Source organism: Trichoplusia ni, chromosome 13, assembly GCF_003590095.1.
Source record: "Trichoplusia ni isolate ovarian cell line Hi5 chromosome 13, tn1, whole genome shotgun sequence".
NCBI classification, from domain to species: Eukaryota; Metazoa; Arthropoda; class Insecta; order Lepidoptera; family Noctuidae; genus Trichoplusia; species Trichoplusia ni.
Genome location: NC_039490.1, coordinates 7,301,596 through 7,316,664, shown reverse-complemented (window position 1 = coordinate 7,316,664; position 15,069 = coordinate 7,301,596). Strand labels below are relative to the sequence as shown.

Sequence of the window (15,069 nt, the reverse complement as noted above, 5' to 3'; positions counted from 1 at the left end):
ACTGAAATGCTGAGCCAAAAATCTAATGCTATCTACATTTCTATTCTTGAATAGGTTTATAGAGATACTTCTGAATAAAGCATACATGGAATGAACGTTAATCCGTTATTCAATCTGAATAATTTAGGTTTTCTGTAGGTACGATATTAAGAGCAAAATATTGTTGCAAAGACGGACGAAAAGGCGGATTGCGTAGGAGAAGATATATGTAGCATCATCACGTGTACTATTTTTATGCTATCCAAAGAGTATCATCATGAGAATTTAACTATCGTGGATTGACTCAATACTGCTTGTAATGCGTGTCCCATAAAGAAGATGATAAAAGATTATGATGTTAGCATGACGTCTAAAAAGGAAAAGTTTTAGGACTAAAAACTGGCAGATTTTTTATTAGAATTGTATCTATTAAATACTAGGTGGAATAAAAAACTAGACGATGTACGAAAGAATAGACGTACGAAGCCTCAAACACACCACATATTCAAACCCAACACGAGGGTACTAATTGACAAGAGCGAAGTTTAGTAAACTTTTGGACCAATTGGGATGAATGTAAACGTTACTTGAAAGGCCTACGTGCTTCGGTAAAGGTATTAATAATTTATATAAATTTGGCAACAGGTTTTCAATAAATTACCCAAATTGAACACCTGTCTGCATGTTACAAAATAGAAATGTAAATGTGTTGCCGTCTTTGGTGGTCTCTAGTATATCATATTTCATCTTACGTGAATGTATGTGTTTATTTTTATCAATAGAAAATCTTTGAGATATGTTCTATGATAGATAAGGACTGCTTCGAATATTTAAAAGGAACTGAAGAAGTTTTAAAAGTTATTTTAGTAGTACGCGAGTCTATATTATTCAATGAAAATTCAAGTTAACTATCCTAAATGAAGTCCTTTATAAGCTTTCCACTTGCAAAGAACCATATATATCTAAAAACTGAGTACGTGTCTCATGTCTATGTAGGAGGAGGCCTACGTAAACTACTAAAGTTTATGATTTTCGGCAAGTACTCAGAATGTTTAGCATGATGGCTCCCTAAAAGGGTAGTCCAAATATGTTTGAAACCTACACGCTCAAGTTTTAGATCAAACTCATGGAGGTGGGTTATAATGTACCTAGACAACTTATAATATAGCAATAACAACTTGTTTTAACTTCACTTAACCAAAATACTATGTACCTACTATTATTTTTTTGAACAGATCAATGCAGTTAACCTGACTGTGACAGGACCGAACTTTTGAACTGAAAATTATTCACGTAGTTTTTTATCTGCCACATTCTTTTAATGAAAACATCTTAAAAACAAAATTGAATACACAAAAAACAAAAAAGATTGATCAACCCCGACAGTACGAATAAAATCCCAAATCAAGAAATAAAAACTAAGTTAAAATCGGCCAACACGTCAAGAGCCTTCAGCATAGCAAGTATAGATTGGATATAAAGTGGACGCCAGTACCTGGATGGAGTATCCCTTCCTCATTATCGGTTGGTGAGGTTGTGACGTCAGCAGCATTCAGGGGAGGAAGATAAGAGGATCCAATTTGACCCAAATAAGGTTGATAAGGTTTAATGAAAAATAAATTATGTAACTGATTATTTCCTGTGGTTTGGACTTGAGATAATGACGGACAAACATCTTAGATATTCACGGATAAGAATTTGCGGGATAATTGAAATAGATCTATAAGGACAGAAAATATCACGTAGTAAGAGACATTAATAATATGACAAAGTAAAACAGCCGTAAAGGATCCGCTTAAAGTAAGTTGCTTAAAATAGTTGAAACAAAATGTTACCAGCTTTTCGAATGTCATGGTCAGTTAAATACTGTGTCTTAATATAATCATAATGTGTCTATTAGAACATAGTCATATAAAAAAATGGAAAAACAGGCAAAAATCCTAAGATAAATAAATAAATGCGGACAACATCAAAAATACAAAATAGTCGCTCTTACTCCAGTGTTCTTTTTTTCGCTGCCGTCCAAAGTTTTGAGAGACAAAGAGGCGTTTCTGAAAATTGCCGCAACGCTTAGTGGAGCTTTATGCTACGTTAAGTCTCTCTTTGATGGCTAGTTTTTTCACTTGGGAGGATTGAATTTAATTTATGGATAACGTTATAACTTGGAATTAACGTCTGTTTTTTTTATTTTAAATTTGAGGACACTGTTCGCTTTTTGTTAACGTACAACACTGGCCACCCTATAATTATCTAGATACGATTATTTTTTTGTATGAGTGTTCTAGCAAGGATAAATTATGTTAAAGGGTTTTGAAGGGTAAAAAATACTCTTGTCACTCGGAAGACCTACCAGTCATAGGCAGTATGCTAAGACGTACAGACTATAGTGGCATGACGTGCAAATGATAAGCCAAGGGGTTCCTTATTACTTGTGATATTAAGCCTTAAATTACAATGCGGTTTAAGTTCATAATTTAACTCGAATTAAAAAAATACTTTATCTTGTATATTACGAAGATGTATGACGATAATGATGTTCGTTCAAACAATGGGCGACCGTGAATGTATTTGAGTGTGACGCAGGTTGTAAATGAATTTGTCTCGTCAGCATTTCTCAAATTATTTTTTATCGTGACTAAAGTAGAAGCTGCACCGTCAGGGCGCACGTCGTTTTATTTGTATCGTATAAAAATCTTAACAATTATCGCAAATAATTTAGTATCATCATCATCATCATCATATCAGCCTTTAGTAGTCCATGGCTGGACATAGGCCTTTCCCAATGTGCGCCATAGCACCCTGTCTTCCGCTATAATTTAGTTTAACAAAAGATTAATTCAAACGAGCAGTCGAAACACAAATATGCGAAAAATAGAGTTGCGTCATATACACTTAGTAGATAGCTCTAGATGCAATAATGGTAAATGCATAATGGCTTCTAAATATTATAAATATATTCGATTTATTATCCACGAATTTAACTTTGAGGTTTTCTCTACAGGCCATCCATGAGATAGATAGATGTATAACACAAGTACTACTAAAAATCCTACATCAGGCACTAGTCTCTAACAAAGATAGAATACAGCTGAAACATTCTACTTTAACTTTATCAACCCTTTGAAGAGTGAATAAATGATATATTTATACCGTCAAGATTCCATCAAAGTAACAGTGTGTTCACGTCTCTGAACAATACAACACCAGCCTTTAAAATTAACATTCAGCAAGTCCTTGGCATCATGACACGTACGATAACAGAAAATACTTATGTTAATATATTGCACTTTGTTTCAAATCCTATTGTAGATAATGTATGTATTTATTTGCATTGAGACCATTGTTGAATGCTTAGAAGTATGACGTTATATTTTATGTAAGGAGCTACTGAGATACACCTAAAGATTGAGACCTATTTATAGTTACCAAATTAATTTTTAAGATTACCTGTCTATAAGACTAAATTATTAAGCTATTAATGGCCTAAGAGATCCTTGGCGAATGATTGATGTACAGACAGCGGAGCCTCAGTTAAAGGGTTTTTTTATATTTGTCACATATAATTTTTTATGAACGTAAACTACGGTACTGTCACAGAATAGGTTTTCAATGTTCCTTTAGTGCCTTTCCAGTCTTATGAATGTAGACCAATATATCAAAAGATATTTGGGAATAATCGCAATGCGCGGAATGACAAGTTAAAATCACGTGAGGGATGACACTTAAGTGCGACTTTTTACGTAAATTTGTTTTAGAAAACCAAGTTCAATACTAGCTTACGAGATGGAATTAAACTTGTAATGCGCAGTCACATATAGTGTTATCAGACGAATAAAATAACTCAGACATATAATATACGTACTTCCTACTTAAACATGCAACGTCGTAAATAGATGTTAATAAATAAAACAGTTTCAATTGACTAGTCGATTGGCCGTGGTAACAAATGTGACTATTTTCTCTCAATTCAGTCACAACTTGCTTGGAATAATAAGTAGATAATACAAGACCAGCGTCACTCTGTATTCTGAAGTGTTACATTAGGGTTGTCAAGTAAAAGAATTTCGTTTTTATTTTCATCAGAAAATAACATTTTTATTTAACAATATTAACCCGAACACAATAGTCCAGTTTGGAGACCATCACCAAGGAATATTAAACCCTTACTTATATTTTAAATTAGTGAGTTAGTTTGTTACGTCTCTATCAATCGATTAACCGATTTCGATGAAATTTGGTAGGGCGGGCTTGAACTACAAAGAAAATCGCTTCTTGAGCGCTTTCCATAGTCGAAACCTTGTAATATTCATAGCAAAAAAAAAACATTTTATCTTTTACTTGTAATGTAAGTCAGTACCTGCCTTAGCACCAATTAATATTGATAATCAGGTACAAAGTAGGTAACTAGAAAGGCGTTTTCATCTAGATTTGTATTCGAGATCCTCCGTGTACATGCATATTTATTAAGACGAGTAAACGTTGAGTGACTGTAATAAATAATTAAATAAGTTCTTCTGATTTTCCTTTTGGGATTTTCCAGGTAGAAGGTAAAATATTACGTCGTTTGTATCAAATTACGTTTGTATCATGTCCTGACGTGGTTGAAGAGAACGGATATCGTAAAAATCTTGAAGAGACGAAAACTGTGCCATGAATATTAGAAAAAGTCAGTGGCGTCTTGGAAAATTTTAAACAAACCTGTGCTTTCCTCAAAGGAACTTGGAAGTGAAAATCCCTACATTTCTTTAGTTTTTATTTTTAACCATCATCTATAAAGCAGAAGTTTAAATGTCACAAAAAAAATATTTCAGAAAGTTATTATTATACAAATTGTTTAAGATGGACAAATTTCTTGGAAACATTACTTCTTGGATAAAATATACTATAATACGGCTTAATGCTTGCCTCTGGCTGACTGATAGGGAATGCATCCGCCATTAAAACCAAGATTATATATACACTTTAGTTTTATATGAAAACACAAAAGTGTACATGAACACGACACTGGTGACAATTTAACTACAACTTATGCTAAAATAAATTTAGAAAGAGTTTAGATAGCATATGAGCCCAGTCCCGGTTTGGGGTACCGAACAAGTTACCTTATCAACTTGGAAGCAAGCCAAAATTTAAAACGATAGTCTTACATCAAGAACTATGGGCACGAACCACACGAATACTGAGCTAACTTAGATCCATATTTGATGAACAAAGGCACATTATGAGACCATATTAATAGGTTGACGTGTAACATAAAATCAATCATGGTGACATTTATTTGAGTTTATTACGAGACCGGAGTCATTAAAATTTGTTAAAAGTTAAACAAGTTATGAATTGGTGTCGCAACAATGATAATGCGAACCCTGTGTGCTGATCATACGATGTTTCAAGTTGCGGCAAAATGGGTTAGTAGTCGATTCGTCCGATTTTGAATATTTTTAGGGGCAGATTCGCCCGAGACAAATTTTGGAAGTGGGCGAATTTGATTTGCCCACTTTGGGTGAATCTGATTGGGGCGAATCGACTGCTAAGCTGGCAAAATTATTTTTTGTACAGTTTTTTTAGATGTAAGATTAAGCAACAGAATTTTTACGTTCCTGATTGAGTGAAATCTCCCATCAAAGGTGTCAATCCTTCTGTATGAGATTCCGATGAATGAGAGCCCTTTTCTTAGGGACAAGAGATTATAGTAGAAACTAACCTTATGATAGGTGTCCTTCTGCCAGTTTTTGATCTGCGCCATGACGTCGTTGACGAGTCGGTCGCGCACGCTGAGGTGCAGGTCGGAGAGGCGCTCGGCTTCCACCATGCCGCCTTTCCACGCAGCTTCCATTGTGCCATATTCTGGGCCTGGGGATAGAAAAAACAAAGAGTTGAATAATTTAATCTATTTATTAATTGTGTATTTTTGGAAACAAAGGTGTTTTATTTTAAAGGAATTTGTAAATGATATGTTTTTACTTTCATTGTGTATTTTTCATTTAAGCTTGTAAAAACTTAAAAATAGCATAAAATGTTTTCGGGGATAGCTAAACTAACTCTCTCCATCGATTGTAAACCTCGTAATACAATCATACCAGCATTTGGATTGTGTCAAGGCAGTACGGCAAGCACCTAACTGATTCCACGTCTAAGATAGTCATAATACTGAGCAAGAGTAATGAAATATTATTATTTAACTAAACTTTCTCTACACAAATCCAACTATTTCCCTATGCATCAACGACGGATTCTGCGAGTCCACTCAGAGCTCCAATACAGACAGTGGTTGACCAAATAGGTACCGTAATGTCTTACATAGCGGTACCAATTCGGCCGGTCTCATAATAACTTTCATTGCACTTGCCGGCTGTAAACGGGTGCCGTAATGCCGACGAACCGGTCCGCTGATGGGGCACGTACACACTTGCTGTGTAAACGGTCATGTTATTGGATAATTTGAGAATAGTTTTCGAGAACAGAGTTAGTGGTGGAATATTTGACGATACGTAAATTGATATGAACAGAAAACTGATGTACTGCGGTAAAATGCTTTCTTACGAAGTGGGATATGTATTATAATAAGGTAATATACCTTATTAGTCAAAAGATTGGTTGTGCTGGGCTGTGGAGTTTGTTAAGCCGTTTCTTCTTTTAGCAGAGCACTTAGGAAGCAGTGATGGGTGCGCGAATCTGTGAGCTGGCCGATTTCAATTTTGGTGTTATAGAAGTCCTAATTTGAATAAACGACTTTTTATTTGACTGGGTACAGGTATTAAAAAATAAAAATGTTATTTTCACTTTTTGCAGTTCTACTAACAGGTCTACCTGATCGTAAACGGACGCGCAACCAACTTTTTCTAAGACCTGCATAAGTGACTACAAAACTTAACTTCCGCGGAAGTAAAAACAATTATATAATAGAAAGTAAACCTTTGTTATTAAATTCACGCAGCTTTTAATAGTCTGTATGTGTGAACAACATTATAGCGACACAATCTACGCGTGCGCATAATAAACCCGCCTCATCAGTCTGGGCCGGGCATTTTCGCAAGTGCATTTCATAACGAGATTTACACATTGTGATGTAAGGGTGCGCAGCTTGACCGATTTGAATATTGAATACCATTCTAAATTCAGAACGGCCAACGACACTTTCGATTTTTAAATCGGCCAATGTGATATGTTAAACACGTTTTCGGCTGCGCGTGAGCATTTCGTCGAACCAATTCGAGTCCGTGATTCGAATACGAGATTACTTCGGTTCGATCCTTGAAAATTTCGATCAACTTTCGATTTCATTAAGAATATTTTAATTCAGTTTCACTACACATTAGGGAGTCTGTTTTCGTCTTGATTGTCATTAAGTGAATGCTTTTGTTTTTGTTGAAACTAGCAAGTTAATTGTGTAAATATACGGTGTTGAATGCTTTCTAATACTAGATGGCAATATATTATGGAAATAAATCTTTTCAGAATAGTATTAGTGAGATCTCCTTTCTTTTTCAAAAGAGGGACTTTCCATTCTCCCGGATTAGTAAATAACAAAGACAAATCATATCACAAATTATTATTAAGGAAAATAAAATATAATTTTATTTGCGATAATCATAATTACAAATTGGATATAAATAATTGGCTGTAACTCGATAGCAAATTGTTTTCTTATCAACGTCCGATACCTAATTATCCGATCGCTTGATATCAACTACCAGAATTCATTCATCGCCTGATTACAATTATCCATTGTAAATACCTTCCTTGCGCTTGCGCAAGTCGATAATAATTTATTTGAATATTAATTTATCATCATCGGCGAAATTGGAACAAGGCCTTGTGCATTTGTTACAAAAATGTAGATAAGCAAATCCAATTGTAAATAACTGGAATTTGAAGTTAGATTATAATACGACTGACTAAAAGTAGAAGTTGTTTTTTGCGTACCTGTGTGTTTGTGTTTTTATAACACATGGGCTTTGCTAGTAAAAATATATAAGCGACATAAAGTTATTTTCAAATTATAAGCCTTCAAATTATGCAACTATCAAATTATTTTATTATTCTTTCTTATAACCAGCAATGTATAGACTGTGGGTCATATTTTTAACAACTAGCTGTTGTTCGTGGCAAGCAATATTTGCATTGAGGCCCAAGTATGATCGTCACTTGTAACTATTTAGAGTACTTATCATAATGAAAGGCGTTGTTAGATAGTGCTATCTAGAATAGATGATTAGAGGCAATTGTTATGTGGATTAATCTAATCACGACGTGATTTATGCTTAATATCGGTCAGACTATTAGCGAATATAGTGCTATTAGCTTAGCTTTGACAGTACAAAACTTGCTGGTTGAATACTTTTCCCTTTTGGATGGCAACGGAAAGGGAAAAGTTCTTATTCTTTCTATTTAATAAAAAAGGACAAACGCAGTAAGGTATTTAATAGCGTCGCGTCGCAGGGGTTTCACAAACATACAAATCACATGCACAATGTCAGCCAGACTCAGAACAAGCATTCGTGGATCACAAAAATGCTTTTACTACGCGCGGATTGACACGACGCACACATTGGGTTTGGCGTGGTGACGTCAACCACTCGGCTATCCGAGTTCTCTAGCAAGTAGTAACCAGCCCTCACGGTGTGGTATTCATTTCATCCCACCATGGCTTCCTATACCAAGTACTATAGCTTACGATGCCTAAGCTAATCCTCGTTAGAATAGCAATTTCCCAAGTCATATTTACGTACACTTCCAAGTCTTTGCAATCCTAAACCAAACATAGTTTAGTAAATCCTGTACAAACATTTACGAAACCCAGTTATCAGGTTTACCCTCGCTTCTAGCTTCTACCAAACGATTCTGACATCAAGTGGGTACCGAACGTGCTCCCTCGCGTTTCGCACAGACTCTAGTGTCCCCTCAACATTATAATAAACTACAAGTTTCATTGGGACGTTCCCAGTTTCCTTGTAAATGTGTTTGTATAGCAGTCGCGTGTTTATCAGACTAAGAGTGATTTGGTTGGTTTTGTTCGGAATTCTGTTTGTAAGACCCTCTATAATATTTACTTTAACAATGCACCTTTAGCTACAAAAGTCGAAAAACACTACATAGCCAGGTTATGTTTAACTAAGTTTGTAAAAGTTTTATACGCTTAAACTAAATTTTTAATACAGCAAACATTATCCCTAAAAAATCGCGAATGCTAATCAATAAAATCAACAGAGAAATGCAAGGATAAAATCGATAATTATAATCGTACAAGGGATACCAAATCTAGATCTGATTGAGCGAGCAAAAAAATGGTAGGCTATGGTACAAAAAGATTGCAAATTACAATACAATGATGAATATACAACTCATGTACATGTAGAGTGGACTCTATGCCTACACGAATATAATTTAAATTGATTTGATAAGTTTATAGGTAAGCATTATATTGAAATATTATCTTTTAATAGTGTTAGTAGGTTGTAACACGGTTGTTATCTCTGTGTTACGCGGGCGATTACTTCTTGTCTGAAGATTGTATGATTACAATTCGCAAAAGGTAATTAAAACGTATTCGGCTAACCGCAGATGGGTGGTCAATACATGAGGAAAATTAACGATTTAGTTTTGAGATATAAGAACTAATAAAAAAGAAATGAGTTATCATTCACTGATATACTTATAACTTTTCAAGACAGGGAACAGTAGCAAGATGGATGACGTGAGAATGCTGAGATGCCAAGCAGTAGACATGAATCGATGACCCTCAATTGAATGGAAACATGTTTGTACAACATAAACTGGAGAAGAAAAATTACAACTTATGTTCCTGAACTGTAATTGTTGGAGAATCTATTTAAAGGGCCTTAATTTGCTATCTTATTGAAGTGTCTTATTAAGGAGAAAAATACTTAACATCTTTAAAAGTCAATTCTTTATTGCATTCCAGGGTGTAGGATGGGGTGGTAATCATTTGAAAATCTTACATCTGAAATGTAAGAGTGTATGAATTACGTAACACTATCAGTATGAATAAGTCATGCGATGCGGTGTCTAATTTACATCAATTCTCCGCAAATCATTTCTCATTACGGAGTTGGTATACACGCATAGTATGACTGTCTTACGTAGTGAAGTATTCCGTCGTGGTTAATGGTAATTGATGACTCGTATGCTGATATCACCCTATCACTACCTTTATCTTACACAGAATCTTATATTTTGTATTTCAAAGTTTCGGTAAAGATAACTTAGTTCGGAAAGGCTGAAAATGCTGAAATATTTGTAACCGACTTTAAACCCTTTTGTTCTTGTATTAGAGGGTATTTAAATTCCTCTTTCCCCTATTCCGCCCAAACACTGACCAGTTGAATATGATAGAATATTAATTCCGTAAAAAATTAATGACATGTTTATTCCAATAAATTGCCATTAACCATAGGCCAACTAAGGCTGGTCTGAACCGGAATTTTCGTCTAAAATCTCGAAGGAAATAAACGATTTAAACGATCCAAAAGTCCATTTCTAGGAATATTTAAAGTGGTTCCGCTCCCGGAAATCGAAAATTTCCTTGGGGAATAATCAAAAACTACTTTCTTGGAAGCTTCGCGACTGAATATTTAATTTCCAATTTGAGAGCGCGACGCGACTAACGGCATCTTAAAAATTGAGGATAGAAGTTAAGATGTATTTTCGTTTGTGCTCTTTAGACTAGTATAGTGTAAATAGTCTGCAACTTCAATGCTTCCCTTCATTAAGCAGTTGATGACATTATGTGTGAACCTGTCAGCGTTACCAATTAAAAGATATCTCTTATTTAATGAGGGGTGTTTTTTAAAAACAGGCCAAGTGCAATACTCGCGACACTAGGGTTTCTGTTTCCGCAGTCCTGCAATACGCAGGCACCGTACCAGCCGTTGCTACACCTCTAATAATATTTTTATTGGGACATAGATAATCTGTGAAAATGTTAACTGTTTTATTTCATGGTGACAGGTAAACAAATAGATGGATAGATAGCGGAGCTAACAGGTACCAATTTCTACAAAGATACCCTTACTTACCTTACCCTTTCTTAATAAAATAGGAACATTTGCAATATCCAGACAAACTAACATTACTCGTAATTCAAAATACTACACGTCTCAAACACTTACAACAAATGTTATTAACAAAACAACAATAATCAAAGCGTTCGAATAATTATGTTCCAACACTGTATAAATAAATAATCAAAGTTAAGCAACGCTTATGAAAGCAAACAAATAACTACGCGAGTCTTATAGACATGAATGTGAATTATGCATTAATGTTGTAAGACGGATTGATCTTTTGATTAATCAATGAAGAAATAATATGAATAAGTTTCCGGTTTTGAGGTTAAGCGTCTCGTGTTGCGTGGTTTAGGGGTCGGTAGTGATAGAACCGTTATTAAAAAGGCGATAATTTTTTGTTTTGTAGTTTTTTTTCCATACTAGAAGACGTGGCTCACATCTTATTTCTTTATTTATAGATGCCGAAGTATCTTCTGATGAAAACACGTGCCATTGTCATCTCGATAAGTACGTATTTAAACTAGTTATTAATTTTTCGTGTCGTGTATGCTAACTAACCGAAAATTTTACGTAGTAAAGCGGGTGCTAAACATTCTGGACCATGTTAACATATCTATAAATATCTACCCTGAGAAAATCAAAATAAACAAATTGTTTACTAAAAACGCAAACATAGAAAATATTTCGAAAAGCATAGGTAGGCCTGAATGTATTCTTCTACAAAGTAAGGACCACTTTTGTCACATTTGGAGAGACAACCGAATATTTCAAAGGCATTAACTGTCTATTTTCTTTCATTAAATATAACTTAAATATAACTATACGGAACGTATAACTGCAGCAATCTGGGTGATACCTCATTTGTCCGTACAATATTAAATTCTATTCATACCTATTTAAAGATGCTCAACATTCGTAGTATTCATACGATTGAATCGTATTTCTCATGAAGAGAGAACCGATTCTCACGGCATTGTCTAGATGTCACTGTGCAATACTGTGTGTGCCAGTTATATTTATGTATGGAATGCAGGCTGGCTTTTTGAAGCAGGTTTTTTATGACGAGTGTAGCTTGTCTTGTGTCAGAATAAACTTGATACAGCACCCAATTCTTGTTATCACTGTATCACCCTATCCTACGGTTGTCTGTTATAAACTGTCCCAAACATATTTCTCATGTATAAGAAGTAGGTTTATCAAAAATATACTTGTCATAGGATGGGCGAGATATCACTAGTACAATAACTCATCTTAACCCTTTCCTTCACAAGATTTTCCAATATGTAGCGACTTTAGTCTCCTGCTTTCCTATGTTAGAATAATGACAGAGCAATTGAACATTATCTGTTTGCTCATAATTAAAACACTACATTGTCTGGACGAACAAAAGCCTATGACACCTGAGATTATTTTCACGACTCCTCTCAGTGAATGTTACACGTGATAGTGACGAAATTGTAACTATTTGCAAAATACTTCAATTAATTTACCATTACACCTAAGTTTCTTCTACATCTTTGTCAGGGGTATACAAACATTTAGTCCTCTGCCACAATCTGAACAGTTCTGAGCAAACATTTCAATTGACAGATATTTTAATGAGTTCCGGTTTAATTTAATTAAAGTTTAAAATGCACTTGGCTTTATTCTAGGAGAGCGCTATGAAAAGCTGTGCATACAATAATTTTCTTGGTACTTGCCGCCTCGCTCCAATTAGGTTAATTCTATTTCAAGTATCAAACAGAAGTGCGCTGAAAGGAGGTTTGTACAAGTATTTATTTAAAATATTGTTATTACAGAAATAATAAGTACGCTATACTGAAATATTATACTGGAATAAATAAAGCTATAAGTTGTTAACTCTTTTAGGTAAACACCGAGCAATGGTTACCCATGTTATTATATTCGACTGTTCGTGTTTTGACGTCGAAACAACATACTCAACTAACAATAAATAAGTAGCTAAATAACCCATTATTTCTACTATTTCATTAAAATCTATATTAGAACAAGCGTAAATCATGGGACAGGACGGTCATTCAATGTATGTATTAAGTGCAAAAATACCACACTCGGTTAAACATTACCACAGTTAAATGGATACATCGGGCATCCTGACCAACCCTTGTAATAAAAACGTTGATGTGAATGAACAGTATTGTAGGATGAGCAGATAAGAGCCGCAATCAATCTTGGTAGCGACGCCGATGAATGGGTTACACCGGCTATTGTGTTCGTACGGTCATTGGCAGAAGGGCCATTCACAATATGCCTTTGTTGAGTAATAAAAATATCATATGATACTTTTATTCCGGGTATGAAATTTTATTCTTTTGTAATGATGCTGGTTTTTTAGGTTTAATTTAGCGGAATGGTTGATTGTTTCAAATTTATGCGGAGCGTTTTTAATGAAGGTTTGGTGGTTTAGATTTGAATGTTAAGTATATTTTTTTCGACTATTAGTTCATTTAAGTACAAATACAGTTACAATTTCACCAATAAATAAATACAATGTGAAGTAATGGAACAAGAGATGGAAGGAATTAAACGCATAAAGTTCTCCGAGAAGATCCAGTTCCACATTATACCTAAGTAATGGCCGAGTACATGCTCGAGACGTGATCAGGATCCAAAACCACTCACCTTTCTCGATAAGGTCATTCCATTTCTTAGCCCACCCCCTTAGGCTTTTCGCGTACGTCTTCTCTATGTCTGCCCTCTCCTGCACCAAGGCCTGCAGCTCTCCGCATAGTCTGTGTCCATCGTCAACTCTTCGTGTGGTCCGCTTATAGTTACCAGGCTCCCAGAACGAGTCGGAGGTGACCGTGAGGAGCGCCTGTTCGTCGCTGTGGTGCGACATGGCGGTGCGACACTCACACACCGCCCCTCTGGAACAAACAAACCAACTATTAGGATAATATATCACGGATAGAATAAAGAACATAGTACATACTATAATTGATAATCTTGAGTGTTATAAAATTCCTTTTAAACGAATTTCAAATTTAATGTATGTAGTCTAAGAACAGTTCGCAGGATATTTTTCATACTCTTTAAGGATGACGGTTAAATAATGTATAAGGCATAAGCACGTTGGCCAGATCAATTAGTTATTTAAATAGTATGCCGAAATGTAATAAGGGTTTAACAGATAAGCAGTCACATTTAACTATATATATCATAAATAAACGACTTGATTCGAAACAATTGACTCACCGGAAAATCATAAATTAGGTTGATTGTTTAATTAAGTTGTGTAAAACTCATATCTGCGGGCCTGTGTAAAATAACCATCTACAATTTGTTTACCCTTATTCGTGGTAAATACATAGCTTCCCTTTTTATAATGTGGCCAACTCTATAAGTACTTGTTAAAGCAAGTTAGTTCCACACTAGTCTATCATAATAAATATTTCCTCGAGGGGAAGGGGACCTTGGCTTGAATGGCTGGAGTTGTTGAGGTCAAGGCCGTTTAGAATCATAGTAGATAACACGAGTCGATTTTTCCAATCATACCCCTGGGAAAGGTACCTCTCCGAAAACTTTTACCTCATGAGATATGGACTTGTTTACTTAGCTTTGATCTATAACTTTGTAAGACTTTATAGAAAGCTGATAGCTACATATTTTACCTTGAATATACTGGGCTAAGCTAAACTTTTACTATATAGCCAAAGATCTCACAATTGTATTTAAGATCATTTAAAAAACTCTTTAAAATCAAATCAAAATTTATGCGCTTCCAGATACTTTCAAAAGGTTACAATGATGACTCTCGTTGCGCGGTTCCAAAATGTCATTCTTAGGGAGAAGAACCGGCAAGAAACTCCATAATTACGTAATTTATCAGTAAAACATCTTTATAATGGAGTTCTGAGCGTATATGTTTTGAACAAAAAGTCAACAAGTACAACACCTACAATAAATAATTTAATATTCATATACTTTGGAATGAATACTTTGAATAATGAAGTAACAATGGAGTTACAATTTGGTGTCTGTTCCGATGGGCGGCAATCCCTTGAGAAATACATCACTGTCATGGCTACAACATGGTGTT

At 34.9% G+C, this 15,069-nt stretch overlaps 1 protein-coding gene across 3 annotated transcripts in view; it reads right to left on the bottom strand.

The window, feature by feature from the left end:
* The window catches only part of LOC113500306 (protein kinase C and casein kinase substrate in neurons protein 1-like), a 59,517-nt gene extending 45,599 nt beyond the window's left edge, over positions 1 to 13,918 (bottom strand). For all 3 annotated transcript variants that reach the window (XM_026881049.1, XM_026881051.1, XM_026881050.1), the window contains exons 1-2: positions 13,653 to 13,918; positions 5,684 to 5,832 (exon numbers count right to left, since the gene is read on the bottom strand). In XM_026881049.1, coding sequence (XP_026736850.1) covers positions 5,684 to 5,832; positions 13,653 to 13,869 — 366 coding nt within the window. In that variant the 5' untranslated portion in view covers positions 13,870 to 13,918. The remainder of the gene's footprint in view (positions 1 to 5,683; positions 5,833 to 13,652) is intronic.
* Between the last annotated feature and the right edge of the window lie 1,151 nt (positions 13,919 to 15,069).